This window comes from Zonotrichia albicollis, chromosome 5 (assembly GCF_047830755.1).
Source record: "Zonotrichia albicollis isolate bZonAlb1 chromosome 5, bZonAlb1.hap1, whole genome shotgun sequence".
NCBI classification, from domain to species: domain Eukaryota; kingdom Metazoa; phylum Chordata; class Aves; order Passeriformes; family Passerellidae; genus Zonotrichia; species Zonotrichia albicollis.
The window spans coordinates 16094064-16115571 of record NC_133823.1 but is presented as its reverse complement, the minus strand read 5'-3'; the positions used below and the strand labels follow the sequence as shown (position 1 = coordinate 16115571).

The 21508-nt window shown below is 40.5% G+C and overlaps 1 protein-coding gene and 1 long non-coding RNA gene across 3 annotated transcripts in view; one reads left to right on the top strand and one right to left on the bottom strand.

Annotated features, from left to right (window-relative positions):
• The window catches only part of LOC102060434 (uncharacterized), a 338547-nt gene that overhangs the window by 33008 nt on the left and 284031 nt on the right, over positions 1–21508 (bottom strand). The window contains exon 9 of the long non-coding RNA XR_003379910.2: positions 13566–13684. This is a non-coding gene — a long non-coding RNA (uncharacterized LOC102060434). The remainder of the gene's footprint in view (positions 1–13565; positions 13685–21508) is intronic.
• The window catches only part of TECRL (trans-2,3-enoyl-CoA reductase like), a 59628-nt gene that overhangs the window by 34240 nt on the left and 3880 nt on the right, over positions 1–21508 (top strand). For both annotated transcript variants that reach the window (XM_074540885.1, XM_005485359.2), the window contains exons 5-10: positions 11493–11608; positions 13597–13702; positions 14779–14851; positions 16629–16672; positions 20165–20222; positions 21103–21188. In XM_074540885.1, coding sequence (XP_074396986.1) covers positions 11493–11608; positions 13597–13702; positions 14779–14851; positions 16629–16672; positions 20165–20222; positions 21103–21188 — 483 coding nt within the window. The remainder of the gene's footprint in view (positions 1–11492; positions 11609–13596; positions 13703–14778; positions 14852–16628; positions 16673–20164; positions 20223–21102; positions 21189–21508) is intronic.

The following is a 21508-nucleotide window of genomic DNA, read 5'->3' as shown; positions in this document are numbered from 1 at the left end:
AACTGTAGCCAAATACATTAATTTTCTGAAAGACTCCTCAGCTTTGAAAGTGGAAGGATATTATAAAGAATATATGGATCTCTAGTAATCCTGTTACTAATGCAGGAAAATAATTGGATGGAAATGCCTTACTCTTTGTTCAAGCAAATAACAGTTCTGACAGGCCAAAGATTCCAGGCAGAAATTGTCCAGCCAGGCTCAAGAGTAAAAACTTTGGAATCTCCTTGTAAAACAAAAGCATTTGTCATGACAATAGTACCTGTCTTATGCTGTATGTAGACCTCGTTTGACTTTAGTTATTTTCCTATAAGCAGCTGTGGGAAAGTCAGGGTGTTGAGAGAAAGGCAGTACATTCCACTCCAATGGGATATGGGAACTCTAACCCTACAGCTCCTTTGGGAAAGTGAGAAGTGAAAGATTAAGTTCTCTCACAGCCCAAAGACAGAAGACAGTAGAAGGGTTTGAAACAACAGTGAAGGGATGGGAGAAGAAGAGACCTTTCCAATGTCCTGCAGTAGGCACATGTGGAGGAGCTGAGAGGAGTGTCACAATCACTCTGACCAACCTTTTGCTGCAGTTTGCATGTAGAGTTGAAGTAACACACCGCCCACATCTGTACACCAGGCAATGAGATTCCCAATTTCTGCAGCAAAAAACACAGTTTCTGAAAGCCAGAAAAGCTATGAAAAGACTACTTATGGCAATGGAAAGCAAACCACTGACTGCTTGCAATTCCTTTAATGAAGTAAGTGAGTTCTTTGCTAACTGGCATAATTGCTGTGGTCAAATTATTAGATTCTTACCTCAGGCAGCCCACAGATCCCACCCTACTCACATGAGGGGACTACAAGCCACTGTCCTTCCTTGGCTGTGCCTCCAAGGATGGAGCTTTTGAGTGTCAGGTGTTTGAGCAGCTTGCAGGTGATAGTCCCAGTTCCTCTCTCCCATAGGTCTCTACAGGCTAGGAAGCATTCCTACAAGACACTTGGAATGGACATGCTGCTTTACAGTTCCTTGTCTGTTGAAACATACACTCAAGGTGAAGGTTGGTGCCACAACAGTAACCCTTGACCTGGGAAAAGCCAGCCTCTGGATCGGCTCTGTAAGGTCACATATCCATCCCTGTTGCACTTCTCCCTCTCCTGAGCAGCACAAATTCTGGCAGCTTTTAATCCCTGTGAAGAGGAACATGACCTGTGCCCATCCTTCCCAGTTTTGAAAGGATCCAAATCCCCAGGAGGTGAACAGCAGTTTCCTTCAGCAGAGCTAGAGCTTTTCCCACTGTGTGACCTACCTGTTTGAGTAGAGGTCTGTGAGTTTACTGAGGCTTTACCCCATCCTGATTAATGGCCTGCTGGGACCACACTAATTAATGCTAGTCCCGTTTCCTTCACGAATCCATTCCACCACCTCTCAACCATGGAATTTCCTTGCAAAGCAAAATTGTGATTACTGCAGCTTCTTGTTTGCTACAATTAAGTAATCTGCAAGAACCTTATTTATTCCCTCTTTTCCTGGTGGTTTATGTAGCCTAAGACAGTAACATAACTAAAGCTTAATATCCCATTATAAATACTGCAGTTATGACCAGGAGTAGGTACTGCAGGCAGTGGCATTTTTTTTTATGAGTTAATCTGCATGCAAAAAGTTGACTGTGAGTTTTTGAATATTCAACTTATCCCATTCTGCTCCATATTCTAAATTGTATCCGTTCTCAGTGGGAGAAATCTTCTTCCTAGCCACGTCATTTAAACAGTCAAGAGACTTTTATATTATAGCTAGTCTATAGCAATAGAAAAAAGGTTCACAGAAGACTGTATTCTAACAACAGCAAATAGAAATGCATTTGTACACGGGATGTGTAGTTTTACTGCCATTTTTACTGTCTTTAGATCTCCTGTGCTCCCATCCCCCTTGTTGCTCTACCAGATTTATGCACACAGTGAGGGAGGCTTCTGATTTAAAGGTTTGACATTTAAATAAACAAAGCACAGAATAAAAATATTCTTACCATTTCAGCAAAATGATAGCTAAGGTATAAAGGGCCACATTCAGGTCTGGACTCCAGAAACAGATCCAGAAGGACATGGAGACATGTTGGTTCTCCAGAGGTCCATGCATTGGGCATAGGTCAGTCTAGGGGAGCCCTCAGCACAGAGTTGGGTTTTCTGGGGCTCTGTCACCTCACTGGAGATCCCACCTGAGGGCCAAGAACACCAGTGCTGGGGATTTGCACCAAGACAATGACTTCTGGGTTTTAAAAGGGGAGAACAGAATCGACCTCCACCTCCAGGGAGCAGCACCCTTTCCAAACATGCTGTAAAATAAAAGGTGATGCTGCTGTCTGCTCCCAAACAAAGAGTTTGTGTATCAATAAGTCTGGGAAAACCAAGAAACTTCACCTTCCCTTTTGGAGCATGGACAGTCTGAGATTTACAATACTGGTCACACTCCACCTTGGCAGCTCAAGGCTTTGTTGTCTCCTGTTGCCTACTTAGTCCTTCTGCCTTGCAGGAAGGATGTTTCCTCCTTCTCCTCCTCAGTTCTCCTAAAACACTGTAACACAATGACCAAAATATTTCTGGTGTTTTGTGCTGTGGAAGGCCAGACTTCCCCTGGGCTCACACTTCCCCACAGCTCTGAGATTGGCTGACCAGTTTTCAACAAGTTCTAGAGGCTGGATTGCTCTGATGGAGGGAGGAGGACAAACTGGGATGAGGGATTTGTGATTCTCTTCCACTGGAACAATTATTTGCCAGTCTCTTTTGAGAAATGAGGTCCTTTTCTGGGATAAAAGTAGATATTCAACCTCAGCTGGCTCTTTTAGAAGAAAGGAGGCCCTCAAGGCTGATTTTCAGAATATAATTCAGGGACAAAACAAAACCTGCTTCTTAGTACCATGAAATTTGTTAGAATTCTTGCCCTACTCTCCCTTCTTTTATATAAAACAAATATTACCTGAAACACATAATTTACTTCTGCACAAGGCTTACCAATTTCTTTACCCTGCCTGGAGGACATAGTTGAGGTTTGCTGACTGATGCTGCAGAGATACTAATGGGAGCTGAGTTTATAGGTTTGTTCTGTATGGCCCTGTATAGATTTTACCCCCAGGGATGTTTGAAATTCCTACCACTGGAGTGATAGCTTTTATTTTTAATCTCTATGCAATTTTGGGTCTAAGCATGTTTGACAGACACCTCTTTTTACATAACTGCAATGTGGCATGGTGACTTTTTGAAACATTGCTAGTGTTTAACTGCTAAGAATACACATTGCTGCTGTAGTGAAAAGAGGAAAAAACCAGAAAAAATTCCATTCTTCTGGCTCAAATTTACACTGCTGCTAAAGCTTTCCTTATTTGAGCAAAGATTGCAATTTCTGATTTATCAGCATCTGTTGTCCTGTTACTACCTGGGCCAGCTACCAAAAGGATCTAAATAGAACTGAGAAAACAGCATAGAACTGAAAAAAAAAATACTTTACAACCAAGCCTGTGAATTTCAGAAGAATAATCCTGAAACACAGTACTTCAGTAAATATTTTTTGTTAGTGTGATTTAAAATTAGGGATTGCTTAAGTACTTTGACTCCTGAGGGTCTTAAAATAGTAAAGCTGGCAGCAGAACTGCTCCACTTCAAATTTTCCAATGAAAAAAGATTCTGCTCAATTTAGAAATGTAGAGGCTAATACTACTTTAAACCCAGGAGCATCTTTGAAGTCTGAAAACCCACATTTTTCACTAATTTGTCTGTTCTCTCCTGGCTGGCAAGCAAATTTATCACCAAGTCAGACGCTGTGGGAAATGAGCAAGAGGCCAGGAAGGGATCAGTGTGTGAAGCTCTGTGGTTATGCACAGCAGGTGTGGGCAGGGGCAGGAGGTGCTGCTGTTCCCTCAAGGGGAAAGCAGTGTTTTGGTCAGTGTGGTTCTCTCCTCTTGCATCAAAGTTTTTGGTGCTGTTGGTGAGCAGGGGAGCAGCAGTTTGTTCCGTCTGTCTGGCACAGCTCAATCCATTGGTCCTGGAAATGTGGAACAGTCCCAAGAAGTCAATGGGATGACTGTGATAGGAAGCAATTTGCATATTGATGGGTTTGGAATAAAAACCAGCCAAGCTGCTGCAAACTCATTTTCTCCACCTTCATCACACTGAGGTAAGACTTGGACTCCCCATGGGGAACAACTTAAGATATTCGCCCTAATTTTGGAACAGAAGAAGAGATTTCAGTAAAGGTTTATAACCTCTCAATGGGATGTAAAAGTACAGACAATTACAACAGAAGGAAAAAGAGAGGATCTGAGGAGTTTGAAGAAGGGCGAGGACTGGGAATCCCAGCAAACTAGTGAGACAGTGTGAAGGTGATAAGAGTAAGAAAACTCATATTATCATAGCTTAGGAAGGAATTTGAGGTCCAGGTAAGAAAGAGAGAGCTGATGTAGAGGAGAATGTCACTGAATATGGTTCTCAGCAGATACGTATCAGGGTTTCCATATTTTGTGGCCAATTCAGACAGAATGAATCATTGGACTGGGACTCTAAAAATTGAATGTCACACTCAGGGAATTGTGGATACCTGAAAAACTTTGCAGAAGTGCCAAATAAGCATAAAGTTTGATTCTGTGTGGATCTGTGGGTGGCCTAGGAACAGCTACAAAAAAGTGCCAAAGACAGAAAAATTGTCAAACTGTTTTTTATTGCTACGTCTCTTGGATCAATAGATAATTTGGTATAGAAGATGATCTCCAGGAAAAAAAAGAAGCCACTATTTCCTTGACAGCACATTTTCTACCTACAATTATTTGTAATGCAAAGCACCTCTGTTTTACAGCTAACAATTTGTACTTGGCAGAGGTCTCTGCTAGAACACACATTAAGTGTTGCTCTACCTTGGTACACTTGGCCAAGTCTTGAGCTGATCCCAGTCAAAAGCTGAGGACTTTTTAAAATATTGTGACCTCTCACAAAGGCAAACTACACACACAAGATTGCTCTTATTTTTCGTTTAATTAAGTCTAATATTTTTCAGCCTCCAGGGTTATCAGGAGAGAACAGCTTGCCTTTGCCTGATTTCTTGCCATGGTTTTATATTGTTTATGCCTTTCCTTGGGCCACACACACTTCTGGCTCTCTGTAACTGCCCAGTGGCAGCATGAAGTGAACTGATAAGGGAAGAGGAGATCTCTGAAACTGCCCAGCTGGCTGATTTGGATTCCTCAGATGCTGCTTCTAATGATGCAAACAGTGTTGCAATAATTTCTCTCTGGTCTCAGCAACAAATGCCACGATGAACCATGCCAGAGTGTCAATTTTTCAGTTGCCAAAGGGAATTAGGGAGCTGCTAGAAAAATTAATTCAGAGGGTTCTAGTTACTGTTAAGCAAAGTAAAGACTGAAAGACCTATGTCTAAGTATTTATAGGGATGCCCTTGAGTTTTCACCCCTTTGAGTGCAAAAATAAGGTAGGGGGAATTCAGTAAACATAAAGAGAACAAAATTTTTCTTTCAGTTATACATAATTTTATGCTTAAACCCTTCCTGTTACTTAAGGAACAAAGAGCTGCCTGATGTACAGAGCTGGCAAATGTAGACATTTTCCTATTTGTATTCAGAGGAACTAGGGAGGTTGACATTTTGTCAATCTATGCAAATTGAGCAGTTCTAGTCCCTCTAGAATGCATAAGCCTGGCACAATTATTTTTTATGGAGAATTTTGCCTGACCCCATCCAGGGTGTGAGGAGAGCACAGAGAAGAGTGAACCACAGGGTGAACCAGTGTTCAGCGCAGAGAACCAGAGGCTGAACCAGTGTTTGAGAGGACCAGGTGTCCCTTCACCCAAGCCACTGCCCTGGACAAGTCCCTGAATTTCTCTGTATTTCAGCTTCCAAAACATTGGCAAGAAAGTAACAGCATTTTCCACTTTGCAAAGTGCTTTGAGGCTTCTGGATGAAAAGCACAGATAAGGTTATTTACAATTAGCAGGTGTTTAAAAAGCATTACTTTGTTTACATATCTACATAGCAGATGACAAATATACATTTTAAAGTGATGCACATTATAAGGCAGATTTCAAAATGCTGTCAAAGACCTGGAAAGATGTGGCAGCAAATCTGAACTCACATTGGAGTTTGGTTGCAAACAGAATTTTAATTCTTCACTGAATATGTATAGGTACAAGCACATACAACATACATGTATGTGTATGCATGAGAATAACATCTGTTAATTTGCAACAATTTTCCATTTTGAGTAAGAAACATGAAATTACTTGTAGTCTCATGGAAGAATGTTGAGCATAAGTGACCAGAAGTGGTCTGATGCCATGGTTTCAGACAGGTCAGTCTTAGAAGGGAGGAGGAAGTTGGGATTTCACCTCCCTTATTTCACAGGCCTGACTCAGGGACCAGCAGCATCCATCACTGTTCACTCCCCAGCTCCTGAAACTGGCCAGAGTCACCTGCAATTTGCCTACAAAATCCTACAGCAAATCCATCCCTGTCTCTGGTATTTGCAGTAAATACTGACCAGCAGCCTGAAATACTCATAGACACTGAGTCCCTACAAAATCTGCACAGACAAGGGAAGTTTCAGGTGCCCCTCCATGCACAATTTAGGTTTTGTAGAATGGATTAGTCAGTTCCATGAGAGATGGAACAAAAAGTAATTGAATATTCAAGCAGGCCTTAAGAACTGCATTACCTGATGCAAAATTGCTGCTGCTGTGGAGTTTTGCAAACATGAAAATACAAAACGTTAACAAAAGTGAAGATTTAGGGGAGGTGCTAAAATTATGCCATTATCATCCCCAGGTAACTATATGGCCTTTAATGAGGTAACAAAGTGTATGAAGTAGAAATTAAACTAGAAATTAATAATGTTTCTTAATGATCATTAGCTTAAGAGTACTTAGGGCTGGGATTGTAAAAGGAGTCTAAGGCAGTTATATGCTGAGTTTAAAGTGATCTGGGGACTTGGGAGGATTTAACTGCCTGTTTCTCTTGGGTTTCTCTGAAATCCCAGCTGTGCTCTGTACACTCACACGCAGCAATGGTCTGTCTGTCTGTCTGTCTGATAGCAGGAGATCCTCCTCTTTGTGCAGTATGTACTGTGCCAGCCTGACCTTGGCCCAGACCTGCAGCTTTGCCTTTGTCTCATATGTATCAGAGAAGCTAACCCTGTGCATTAGATAATTTATATACTGCAGCTGCTTTTCCATCAGAGTCACCCAGGACATGGCTGAGCTGTTTTGTCTCTCTTGCTGGGCTGAGGGCTACAAACAGTGAACCAAAGTCATTGTCCTGGCTGCAGGCATTACCCTCATCCCATGCCCCATGCTTCCACCCTGACATCCCGTGGGCAGTGGAGGAGAAAGCATCACAAGCAGCACTGGTGCCTGGGAAACTGGCCCTACATGGCATGGAAAGAGCTGCAGGAAAGGGATCAGTGGGGAAGAGGCTCTATGGCCTTTCCTCAGCTCTGCTGCTTGTCATAAATGAGATAATGTGAGCCTATGCCAAAAGGCAACAAGATAGGGCATGTTGTGTGATGTTACAGAAAGGGCAGGCCATAAACATTACAGAGAGGAATTAGCTATACCCTCATGTGAAGATACTAATATGTGGGCAGTTCATTTATAAAGAATTGGTTGGACTTTTTTCAGATTGCCTCCACTCCACTGCCTGTGTTTACAACTTGCTTTTGTCCTGTCCCGCCTTTTCCCAGCCAGTACACATGGGACTTTAACTCACACCAAAACCCTTTCCACTCTCTTTGGCAGACCTGTTGGGACAGCGTCAGGCACTATGTCAGCCCAAACAGCCAGAAAATCCTTCCAATATCCTTAAAGAACTCCTTTCACCTCTGCAGCATCCATACCTCCCTAAATATACCTCACAAGGCCTGGGATTTGAATTCCTGGCTGTTTCTCTGTTCAGCAAGGTGTTCCTGGCACAATGGGCTGGATAAGAGATAAAAGAAGCAGGTACAATCTGGTTTATGCAAGATGGTTTGCTGATTTGCAGATTAGCTCTCCTGTATTGTTTCACCTTTTGTTCCATCATCTCTTGGATGACGGAAACTCCTACTTAGCTCTCTTTTGGCTGGTTTTGGATCTCAGTTTTGATGTTTACATAGTAGATATTTCCAGTTTAGGTGTTACTGAATCATATCTCTGAGGACTGATAACTGAGATTATTAAAGAAGCCTAATTTTAGCACCCTGTATGCTGACCATGCTGGGGAGAGTTTTGATTCCAGAATACTTTCATTTAAGAGCACTTTCTCTATGTTACTGAGAATAAGAGGTCTACATAGTATATATATAATGACAGACACTGGAGAGGAGAGAAGGAAGGTAAGAGAATGGGACACTGTGCAAGATTTGAAGAAGAGTGTACAGAAGTGGAAAAAAAAGACAATCTCTTATTTTCTCTCTTCAAGGAGTTAATAATGAGCTCAACAGTTAAATCCTATTGAGATATGCTCATTGCTATAGAGACATACTGCTACTCCAGGAATATATATTTGTGTTTATTATGGATCACCACATTTGGTTGCACCCAATACATCAAAATAATCTAGGCAGGACCATAAGATGGTAAAAAAAAAAAATTTCTTCTAAATATTGGGGTTTGGTGTTTTTGTTTGTTTGTTTTTGTTTGTTTTTCCTTTTTTCTTTTTACAATTCTACAATTCTAAATGTGCTCTGTGTTTTAAATGACCACTTTTCAAAAAAATAAAATTATATTCCTTTTAAGAAACAGCAAGCTACAATGTTATTACTTTCAGGCCTTTGTTTAAAATGCGTTTTTTTTTTCCCCAGAATGTGTCAGCAGGGATTACTAATTTTGAGCACCTATAAAAATGATGGGTTGAACTGATCCTTGACACAACAAGTAACTCCCCAAGCCCAGCAATTAGTCAGCTATAGGATGAGTATGAAGATTCTAGTTAGGCTTAATTGCCTATAATCATTGAGAATCAATAGTAAAAGAATGGTGCTTGCCCTTGATTGCCAGTGGGTAGAACCAATAATTGTTATGCTGTGTTAATTTAAGACTACTTTCCTGTTGATCTGCTTGAATTAATGGGAATTTTTAGCATTTTCTTTGCCTGCCTTTCTGAAACTTGTTTTTCATTTATGACAAATTTAAAATCAGTAGGCCAGAGAGTGAGAGCAGTGATCACAGCATGGCAGATGCAACAGAAGCAAAGAATCTGAAACTTACCTAAACTAAAGGACAGCAAAAATTACTGCAGCAAATTGAGCCTCATCCTCTAAAACAGAATGCTACTGATCTTAACTATGTGCCAGTGTGACTCAGTTATGACCAAGGCAAACACAGTGCTGCCTGCCCAGAGTGATTGCAAATCTCCGGGCTCACCCTGCACCACTGCCTCCACATGGGTGATGTGACAGACACACAGACAAGGCTGAGCCCTGTCCCCACCCTGATGCCTCTCCCTCCACAAAGCCCACCTCAAGAGCTCTGTGAGTGCTCTCTGAGTCGCACTCATGCATCTCTCCTTCCTACATCAAACCCCATCACAAAGGTTCTGTTATCTTGTGTCTGGAGTTTTGACTTTTAAAAAGAGATTTTTTTACTAAATCTTGAAACTCTCCTTCTCCTTTCAGCATCTGAAATCAGTCGGGGGTAAGGGGGGAGCACTTGGTGCAGTGACAAGTAAACACAACTTGGTGCTAAGTCCTGCCAAACTCCTCCTGGCAGCCTTGCAATGTGCTTGTGCCAAACAGATGTTGAAAGCTGGCAGTCACGGATGTACTTTGTGGTGCAGCTCATGGCAGAGAGAAAAAGCTCCACTGAACAAAGCAGCTCATTCCAGGCTCTTCCCCTGACCAGCTCAGACCACATTACCTGCACATCTGTCCCCTACACCACCATAGTCTAGATTTAGTCTGTTAGGTTTAAATAGAAAAGGCCATCCCTTACAGTGTCTGCAGCATGCCAAACACAGTGGGCTCACATTTTGGAACAAATCCATACAACTGCTATCAGGACAAAATTCTAATAAGCCCTTGGCTGTGAGGTATCCCACTATGAGTGCTCTTGCACTCCTGGATTAAATATTTTTGCACACACACAAACACACACCTGCTCTTGGGATCATTCAGAGTCTAAATGGAGCACAGGAGTCACGGTGTCACTTGGAACAAAAGGGAATTTGATGTTCCCCTGGTAGAGAACACTTAAGTCTGTTGTTACTTTTGGAGACTGTCCCGCTATGAATGGATAAAATTTCAAAATGTTTCCCCCTGTAACAGAGGAAAAGGGAACGTAATTGCTAGATATTCCTGTAGGAAAACCTTTCTCTTTCAATGTTCTTCCAAAGAGTGATTAGAAGAACAGCCTGATGGGGAGCCAAATACTAGTTCTGTACAAGGTGGTCTGAAGTTAGTGTTGCTTCCTTAAGCCACAGGTGTTTATTCATTACAATTCTACAGCAGTGCCAATAGACACCATAAAGCCAAATAACCCAACAGTTATAAATCTTTCTCCCTGAAGCAATGATAAGCACTTGAGATAAGATTTGCCCATCCTTGTAAATGTGTAGGACTACACCACTTCCATTTTATTCTGGGATTCAGTGCAGTGGTCAGTGACAGGTGATCAAATCTAGATCTCTCATCACTCTAATGTAATTTTACTTCTTCAATTTGTGTGTGGCTTAAGAATGTTCCCCAAGAAAAAGCAATGCAGACTGTACCAAATCAAAGTGAGAGTTTAAACTGAGGGTGGCTCATGTCATCTCCATGACTCTGCCTTCTCTCCCTGCCCCTCCCCTCAGCTCTGTGTGCCTAGCAGGGGTGACAATGCTGAGATGAAATGGTTTCTTCTTTGTTTTTGTCATGGTAGGGTAATTTTCTCCAGTCTGCCCACCACAGGCTATTTCTGCTGGTGCCTGCACAGTGAGGAGAACCACACAGTGACCAAGAAAGAGCTCAAAGCACCATGCAGGCTGGTCCTGCTCTTCCATCCTCCACCAAATTTCAAGCAATGATAGCCTCCCTTCCAGATAACTCTGCAAGCTACCAGGATTCAAAGCTGTGTTTGTTTCTGTCATGCCTGGTTGGCTTTTAACTGGTGTACCACTTAATTGCAAAAAGCACTGGCAGAAAGCAAGCTGCCTTCAGTTTCTTGGCCTTGTTTCTCAGTGTTATTTAGATTCCAAATAGGCACTTGATGGCACAGCCAAAAATATAAAGAGGAGATAACGGTGATTTTGACCACCTTCCATGAGGTATTCCTGACTGGGTTAATGTTCTGCACAGAAACCTATCTCTCATTTCCTAGATGGATTTTACTCCTTTGCTAAAGAGACTGCAGAAGAATCTCTTATGTGTCATTTAAATCCTGAAAATGAAGCCAAAAGTAATTTGAAGGATGAATAGGGGTTGTGGATAGGGGTATTCTTTCTCTCACAACTTTCCTGATATAATTTTCTACTCTGCCACAGCTATTTTATTTTTCATTTCCAGTTTTTTCTAACAGAATACACCGGGCCTCTTCTCATATATCTGCTCTTCTACATTCGCCTCTCGACTATTTATGATCATGTGGAAAGCAGGAAGAACTTCCGCCACCCAGTGGTTCAGTAAGTGACATTTGTGGGAATTATTTTATCTTCCTGGATCATGAGAAACCAAAGGGATGGAGATGGCAATTCCAGAGCTGAGGATGTTACAGGGAGTATGAGACTGCCTGCATCATGTCAGATTCAGTTATTACCAATACCTGTAGGTCATTTTAGCAGCACTCACAAACTTGACCAAATATGGGATCCCAGCAATGGATTACCATGGAGATGCAGTGTTTTCCTCAAATATTTTGACATCAAGTCAGAAAGTGAAATAATAATCACAGTGGGTAGTAACCCAAAGTCATGCTTGACAGAGAAGACAAGACTTCAGGTGCCCCTCTCCCATTCCTGCTCTTGAGATGAGCAGCATCAGCATCCAGCACAGAAGATAACTACCCCAAACCAGCTCCCACCTAGGCACAGGAAGGAGGAAATTCCACAAGTGTGCACATCATGAGTCAGGTCAAGATACTCAAAAGAAGCATCTCCACAGGACGGAGGTAGAATGCACCAGGCAGACTGGAACTTTCACACTTAAAGGGACTTTCCTTCAGTGGAATTGTCCCCATTTTGGGTGATTAGTGCCTGGCAGAAGGGTGACAAGTGATCAAGGAAAGCCTGGCCCACTTACAGGAGGGTAGACAGGCACCTAGGAGGCTCAAGGAATGTATGGCTTTCCCACACACTTTTTCCAAACTGTGACTGCAGAATCAGGGGAACTGGTACACAGCAGAGAAATACAGTGAGTAATAATGCCATTTACAGATGGAGGAACAGGCACTTGGAGAGACATTAAGGGAGTTAGTGGAGCTGGGAATGAGAACACAGAATAATTGAATTCAAATCCAGAGCTGCAAGATACTTGTCTTCCTTCTCTTGTGCATATGCTTAAAAGGAGAGAGTTTCTGGCAGCACAGAAGAACCTGCAATGCCTTTGCCTTCTTTTAGGTGGGCAAGGGTTGGGCAGAATCCTGCCAGTGACCACTCCTTAATGGGTTCATCTGAGGTCCCCATCCTAAGCCAAATTAATTTTAAAATTTCCAGCAAAGCTGGAAATTTGCTCCAGGCTTTGGATAAGTCGTTAATTGTTCGAAATTCTCTTAGCTCAACTCTCTCTGGTTTAATTACTTTGAAATTGTTTAATCTTTGACTTTAGCTACCATACACAAAGCATAATAAAATTATTTGAGAATTCACATGCTGAAAAACACTTTTCATTTATGTCTTGTAATTGGTTTGCAGCAAGAAGGGCTATGGTAGTACAGTAAATGTAACCAAGATAAAATGCCATCAGGAATCACTCCTGACATTTGTTTCTGAAACTCAATCACTAGGAGCTGCAGCTCATTCTCAGAAGCAAATCAGCAATGCCTGTTATTGTTTCATAATCTTCCTCAAAAGAGAATCAATATAATAATTTCTACCACAATTGCCTCATTTCTTTATAACAGGCAACAAAAAAGCCATCAGAACGGATTAACTCGCAACAAAATCTCATTTTGCGTCCACAAGGAAATGAAACACAAGCTACCTCCATGCAGCTACTTGAGTTGGCAAAGGACAAGGAAACCATTCAGAAGACATTCAGAATGTTTTTAAATGTCAGACACATCCTACAGGAGCATTAAGGTGGCCTTAAAACGTGGGAGACATCTTTTGGAAAGGCGCGTCAGACGCCTGGCTGTACACGCAGCTGTCCTGTCTAAATGTCTTGTCATGACTATGTATCACATTCAGAGCTCCAGGAGCTCTTTTTATTTCAAGGCTAGTAAAAATAAGTTGCATCCCTGCAAAATGCAAGCAACTTTGTCTAACACTGAAAATTATTCCATTAATCTTTGGTTCCAGATGCTTCAATTAAGACAATATCTTAAATCCCACAATTTTAATGTGACTCTGCAGTTTTGGAGTATTAGTTCTTATTCCTTTCATGACATTAACCCTGAAGTAATAAAAACAATCTTTCACTTACCTTAATTTCCTTTTTTTTCTGTCTCTTGCAGCTTGGCCTGCTTCTGTCACTGTTTACACTACATCAGGCATCTTCTGGAGACATTATTTGTTCACAAGTTTTCGGAAGGGCACACTCCTCTGAAAAATATGATAAAGGTGACAATATTTTTATAATCTTGTGTAAGAGAGAATATCCTCATACCAAAGCAGTCCTTGGAAGAAGATAGGGAAATAAAAATTAATTTATTTTGTAGGTCCAGGAATTATGTTTAGTTAAAATACAGATAACAGGATGGATTTCAGGATCATGTCCCCAAGGACATAAATTGAAATCAATGTCCATTTTTGCTCCTGCATGTAAATGACCACTTTGACTCATTCACCCAAGGGGCTGATTGTCAAGTCCAGGTTATTTTTCAGACTCTGTACTATTTTATGGTGATAGCTGCTGCTGCAACATCTAGCAGTGTTGACAGAAATCATACACTGCTTCCTTGGTGCGGTATAAATACAGAGCAAGAAACAGCCTGGTGCTAGGGAGTGAAAATCAAATTACAAGTAGGAAAAAACCATTTTCCTTCTATAGATGGAGGCGTCAGGCAGGAAGATACTGAGCTGGCCAGGTCTTCTCTCATCCAAAGCCTCCTGAATTTCAACAGTGTGTCATTATTCACAGGCCTTCTTTTCTTTTTTTTTACACACTCTGTCTTGGCCATTTTGTATCACCCCCCCATTCCATTTAGTGTGATGTAAAGACCCTCCCTTTAAACATTTAGGATTCTGGTGAAGGAGATTAACACATGGCTATTATACAGGGCTTCACTTTTTCTTGTTTTGTCTGGTTTAGTGTTCTGTTTGTCTTGCTCTATCTTGCTTGGAAATGCCAAATTTCAGATACAGTAACAGCTCAGCTGTGTTAAGCAGCCCTAGATTTTTAATAGCACTGCTCATAGAAATGTGATCTTCAGCAGTAAATTCAAAAAAGGAGAAGACAAGTGCCAATTCCTACCACAGGAATAAAACAACAAAATAATAAAAATATCTACACTATATCCCAAGTTTATTTTTTACTGCCTTCACAGCAACTTAGAAAAATATATATTCTAAGGCTCACAAGCAACTGCAAAGCCTTTCAATGGTCTCAGGTTTTGCACTTGGCAGAATTTATACTTTGAAAGTTACAGTTTGCACTTCCTTATTGCCCTTTCAAAAAAATTATCTGTCTGTTCCAGGGCTGTGCCTTTTACTGGGGATTCACATCCTGGATTGCATACTACATCAACCACCCACGGTACACGCCGCCATGTAGGTATGGGCAGGACACAAAACTGACAAACTCGCTCTGGAAAAGTCTTTGCTGTGTAACCTGCAGTTCTCCAAAATCAAGAAATGGGTCCCACTTTAAATCATATGGCTGATCCAGCCAGAAATTAGTCTTTGCTCCCTGTCAGGAGGAAGATTGTTGTGTTGGAAGCAACTTTGCTTTGTGCCACTGAATGTTCGTGCCTGCTCAGCAATGGTCAATCGCTGTCCTGTTTATGAACACAACATTTTGAACAAGCAGAGAAAACACAAAGATCAATATATTTTGCTCATCTTCACAACAACTGTACTAAAGAAGTCAGGAGAGAAATAGAATTGGTGAGCTGGTTGCATTTTCTTGGAGGAGATATTTATTTGCTAAAGATACACCCTTTTCATGAAAATTAAGCTTTTTTTTTTTTTTTTCCTCTGAGAAACCAGTAAAAATCCATTACATACTGCTGATAACACAAAGATTTTTTTTTTAAGTTTTAGATTTCATCCATCATTTTGTTCCCTCTCATCATATTTTATTTTTGCACTGCTGTTTCTTCATGATTTTTTTCTGTTTTCTCTGAGCACTTTTGCTTCTTTTGAGAATAATTGGCATAGGTTTCATATTCTGCTACCTTACTTTCCTTGTTATACCTTAGTCTTTCTTTTCCTCTGTATCTCAGATTTATACGTGAACTTTGGAGAAAAAGCCTTTGCTTTGCCATTTTTATTCCCACTTAGTTAAATTGCTAAGTTTTTTCAATCAAAAATTTCTCGTAGATGACACTTGCTTTTCTTTCAAACTAGCACCAACAAAATACAAAAGTTGTGTTTCAAAATTATGTGATTCATTAAATGACAGTTGGATTTGGTGTGGCTTTGATAACAATGCTGCAAACAATGCAGACACTCCCTAGACACAGTTTTTTGCAGCCTGGGCTATCAAATCAATAAGTGCAGCTTCTTTATAGGGGAAGCTCTTTGTTCAAGACACAAAAGAAGAAGCATCCAGAAGAAATATTTCTAACTGCCTGCCACTGCTTTAAAATGCCTTTGGCACCACAGAGAGGTCCTGGGCCAGCCAGAAAAAGGGAGTTCTCAAAAGTAAAGGCTTGATGAGACATAGCCAAGGCAAGTCAGGTATGTACATGTGGTTTGTGTCCCCCAGCCATGACCAAGGTTTACCTGGGAATTGTAAACCTTTGGACATGAACATGGTAGAGCCCTACACTGGTTTGGGGACAACCAAAAAAAGGAGGGAGCAGCCAGATGGCAGGTAAAATTTACAAATATTAAATGTATTTCCTGCACGGCTGTGAAGCAGGTAGTGGCTGTGTAGTAAAGCCTCACCATTGCCTCACTACTAAAGTAAAAAGAAGGTAATGGCTAGGTTATGCATTGAGTTTTCTGCTTGTGGAAGTAGAAGTGTCTATGGGCAAGGCTGCAATTCTCAGCCTCATTTTGACACTGACTCCACTCCTCTCCTTGCCTTTTCAAGGGATTCACCACCACCAGCTGCTTTGACAAAACACTTGGATAGATGAAGCTGGCAAATACTAAAAAAAGTTGGGTGAAAACTCCCTTGAGATCAGTGGTGTAAAACTAGCATTTCTAGAGTGCTGTTACTGGTTGTATTGTCTTCATATTGTGTGTGATAATATCCGATCTCTCTGCAGAGCCTGTCAGGAAAGAAGCATTTCTGCTCCTCAGCACTAGATTAATTTCATCCATAGCAAACCATGTGCATACCGTAAAATGCAATTTATAATTTCATTCTGTTTTCTAGCATTTGGCCACAAACAAGTTTCTTATGCTGCTCTTGCTTTTCTGGTATGTACAAAAATGAAATTTTATTTATGATGATGGAATAGGATTAACTCACAATCTAACAAAATGCAGTAATGCAGAAGTCCATGTCCACAGCCTTGTGTAGTTTGACTGGATTCAGTACTAATCTATTAAGGCTTCTCAGTCAGACAGTGTTCTACTAATATTTATGTATATAGAGTTTAAACTGAAGTACTGTATTTGAGAGCTGTGAGAATATCATCAGCATTATTATTACTGGTAATTGTGTTAGAACACTAATATTTAGACAGACTGAACCTTGTCATTTTTAAAACACTGAAGAATTATATATCAAGCAGACTTTGCAATAGTTCAGTACCTTGAATAACTTACATCAACGGCTATTAAAAATGATAGAAATAAACTGCCAGATTGGAATAAACCAAGGGAAAGTGTAGCTGATGAAGGATAACTGAGAATACCCAACCTGCTGTTTGAACATAACTTTATAGCGAGCCAGAGGCTTGGTAAGAAGTTATCATGGAAATGTATATCTTCTCTGTCCTCTGGAACTGCTGAGCCAGAGCCAAAGCATCCTCTTTGAAAATCAGATACAGATCAGTTTCCAGAAATATGACAGGGTGATGGGACAATAATATGTCTAGGCTCCTTCAGGCAAACACTATTCAGAAAAACATCCATAAACTCGTTAGCAATATCTAAATGCTTTTGTAAAACAGGACCCTTAAAGGTCACAGTTTTGGCAGTGTTTGTCTCTGGGTCTGTCCATGCAGTTCTCAGCTTTTCTCTCTCTAACAAGGTACAGCAAAGACAAGAAAAATGCCTCTATGAAGAAGTTCATACACTCCATGATGCTCTAGACCAAAAGCAATAGCCCAGTACTGCAGAGACAGGAGGCTGTGGCACTGGCAGCCAGCAGTACACCCAGACCCTGCTGTGTGCACCCTTCCCAGGCTCAGGGGGTGTTTGACCCCAAGCAAACTGCTTGCCTGAATATTCAGTACATAGAGAAAGCTTCCTTTTCCTTTGAAACATCCTTCCCTGCACCAGTGGAATGTGCCCTGCAAGGAAAATGCTGCCATCAAGCAAAGGGATGAGTCCTGTTGGGGGTGTTTGCTATAAAATACGTCAATCCCCTTAAGGTCTGCATCAGCATCTGGTCTAGGCTCTGAATTCTTACAGGTCTTTTGAGAGCTCCCTACCCATGGAAACTCAAGACCTGTCCCTTTGAGATCTTGTGTTGGTAGATTCCCAAAGAATTTAAAACATCAACATACCAAATAAAATAATTTGAGCTTTTTTCACAGATTTCTAAAACATATGAATAAAATATTTGGAAGATTTCTTTTTTTTTTTTTACCCTCTTTTAAGTCTTGCCTTTATTACACATCCTGATTTAAGTGTATACATCTGCAGCTGCTGTAAACAACAGTACTGAGTAATATGAAGAATTTCTGCAGGTCCTCCAGGAAGATTCTCATATTTAGAGAAATTAAGCTTTGTAGGGATGTTTTTCTCATAGGGTACACTTGGAATATAAAGAGGGGAAACAGTGTGTAGGCTTCAATATTTTATAATTGTCAATAGCTTCAGCTTTTCTCTGCTGTTTCCCCCTGCCCCATATTTTATATATGATAAACTGAGGACTAGCTTAAATTTAGCATGTAGAACATTAACAGTCACATGCCTAAAGAGGGACACAAGAGTTAATCACAGCAGAATGCAGCTGCAGAGTCAAAGGTAAGCCAATAAAAATCCCTGCAGAAATGCCTTTAGCTTGTTTCGCTTAGAATTAGTAGGGGTTAATTATAGTGTGTGAATATCTCTTGCTCTACAATACTATAGGCATCTCATTAGCTATAGAGTTTTTCAAAACCACTTCTAACCACAAAACCTATTTCTTTAAAATAATACCAATCAGAAAAAACAAATCACGTTCCCAGCTCATAATTGGAAGTATGTAAATTAAAATTATGTCCACTGCTATGCTTAGAGTTATAGCTTCTGATATGGTATTTTATAATGGAATTTAATTTTCTGGCTATTTAGTGTTTTACATCTGGCATTTATAGTAGAGGATTGTCAGTTAGTTGGAATTAAAAGAATTTAAAAGGACAGCAGGACTTGAACTGTAACTCCCTATCCATGCAGAATAACAGCTAATAACAATCTATTTATGAATAAACCTGATTTAAATCTTCCAAACAAACTCCACAAAAATCTCTGCCAAAATGGAGAAAATTCTTCAACAATTCTTCTATCTACAATGTTTTTTCAGGTAATAGCACATTTCAATATAAAATGAAATTACATATTCCTTTCAATTTGCTTCAAAAGAAATTTGTTATGGATGACTTTCAGAATTGACTTTAAAATGACAGTTGAAATTATTCCTTTTTTGTATTAATTTTGTAACTTCACACTTTTAACAACTCTAGGTTTTAACATTTTCCTTTTAATTTTAATTTCTTCAACATTTTTGACCCTTGCAAGTTATAGAATTATAAATTATATAAGAAAATGCAAATTTCAACACTGCATTTTTTCAATTTGAGAGGCCAAATCATCCTTCAAACCCAGAAATTAATAAAAAAAGTTCAATTCGGCCTGAGCTTGAACTGCATACACCATTTTAGATTTCTTCACAGAGTAGGGGAAAAAAATGAAAACCATAAAATTATATAGTTGTGATGACAGGTTATCTTCTTCGGGAATTTAAACTGATTTTCCTACCAGTTCCCATTTTAAATATGGGCAAATATTGATTTTCATTTTTCAGCAGTCGTAACTGATGAAGTACTGAAGGGCTGAAGCAAATCTGAAATCAGCCTGTGCTGCAGGCTGTATAACCAAATGGAGAGAAATGGTACTGCTACCAAAGGTTTGAAATACCTAAATGTTAGAGACCAGCTTTGAGAAGTTGGTTATGGCTGGAAATGGCGTAACCAGAGAGTTCCAGAACCAGGAATAGGACTGGCTCCCTTCCTTTGTCAATCCCTGACTACTGTCCTTTCAACCAGTCTGCCTTTTAGAGATTACTGCTTTTTTAAATTGCCCTTTTTTCCCTTCCTGTTCTGCTGAACACCTTTGAAAGCGTGTAGTAGGGACATTAACCAGTGACATCTTTACAAAACCAGAGGTCAGCTTTTCACCTGCTTCTTTGCAGCTTGGATTAAATTCTGAAAAAAAAACCCCAAAAAACAAGAAGAGCATCTTGATGGATTCCTTAGAACCAGGGAATCTCCCCAGGGCCAAACATGTTGCCTGTGCTGGGCATGGGAACCCCACAGAGCTCTGTGGAGATGTGCCAGAGGCTTTCACCCCAGGCTGCTGCACCCACAGTGTTCCCTGGACACTCATGTGTGTGACAGAAATCACAGGCTGTTTTCTGGAATACATGTTTGCTGAGTACAGAGACTGAGCTGTAACAGGGAGGGTTCTGGTTATGCACTGCACACAGTTGCCACAGCCTTTTAGGCATATGACTGAAAATATGTTTTTAATGTCTTGCAGATGTGTGAAGCTGGAAATCACTTTATCAACGTAGCTTTAGCTCACCAAACCAATTCAGGTCTGTCTTTGTTTCCTGTTCCTTAACCTATCCATCTTCTGCTCTTATACAGTAATTTATGTACCTACAGCCACCGAATAAAGAAAGATGAAGTAGTAACCATGCCATTGGTCTAACACCTTCAAAAATTTGTGACAAGAAAACATTAGTAGCATTGCTGTTGTTCCAAAACTTATAGCAAATTTATCTTAATTAGACACAAGTGCAATTTAAATATGGATTTAAGCGCTGAAGTTCTTTAAAGCATGCTGGTGACTGACATCAATGCATTTAATTTTAAATAAGTCTCAAAAACTTCTAAACTATATTGCAGAGTTTTTAGAAAAATTCTCAGGCAAAGATGTACATGCATATATTCAAACACAGAGACAGACTTGTGAATACTTACACAGTGTATATATATGCTCTTAACAGGTTGGGGTTTCTGCATTTTTGTGTATGAGAATAAAGGCTATGCAATATATACCAGAAAGTAAAATATGTTTTCAGACACTAATAGTGTAATTTCCCCACTAGAACACCCTATTAAAGAAAATACCACAGTATGATCAACTACACACACAGAAGTCAATTTCCTTTCTGGAATGTTTTCATGCACTGTGGTTAGGAAACTGCTTATGTTATTTCTTGCAAGGTGCTTAATTCAGCTTAAAAGCAGAAAGAGCCAAAAAATTGATTTAAGTTCTTTCTCACTGGGATAAATACAGCTTTTGCTACCTCAAAAGATTTCACTGAAACTTAGTTCTAACAGGTTGTACCCTGAGAGCATTGGCCCGGGGGATTGCTGTTACATAGGCAGGCTGTGATAAGGCTCAGCTCCTCTCTCCCTGGATTGAAACTGGTTCTGATTTCCCCACCCTTTTTTTCCCCCTTTCACAAGGAAATAGAACCTGCTTTCCAAGTCCAACCTACAACCCCTTCACATGGCTCTTCCTGCTGGTATCCTGTCCCAACTACACATATGAGGTACATGACTTTCTTCTGCTAGTGTGCAAAGGGTAGGTGGGTACTGTTTCAGCTTTTGTCTGCAGAAAATCTGCAACACCTCCACGCAGTTTCCTCTGCACATCCGTCCTCATGCTTTGTATGTCAGAATCTCCTTGCTCCCACAAACATTTCTCCACCAGACCCTCTGCATCCCTCACATCCCTGCCACATAGACTTTTGTCTGTATTTCCCTCCATACAGTCTCCCCAGTGATCTAAAGATTTACCACCCCTCTATTCACCCCATCCAGCACACTGGGGGGTTAATTTCTTACTATTTTTCCTCTCTCATTTCCATAC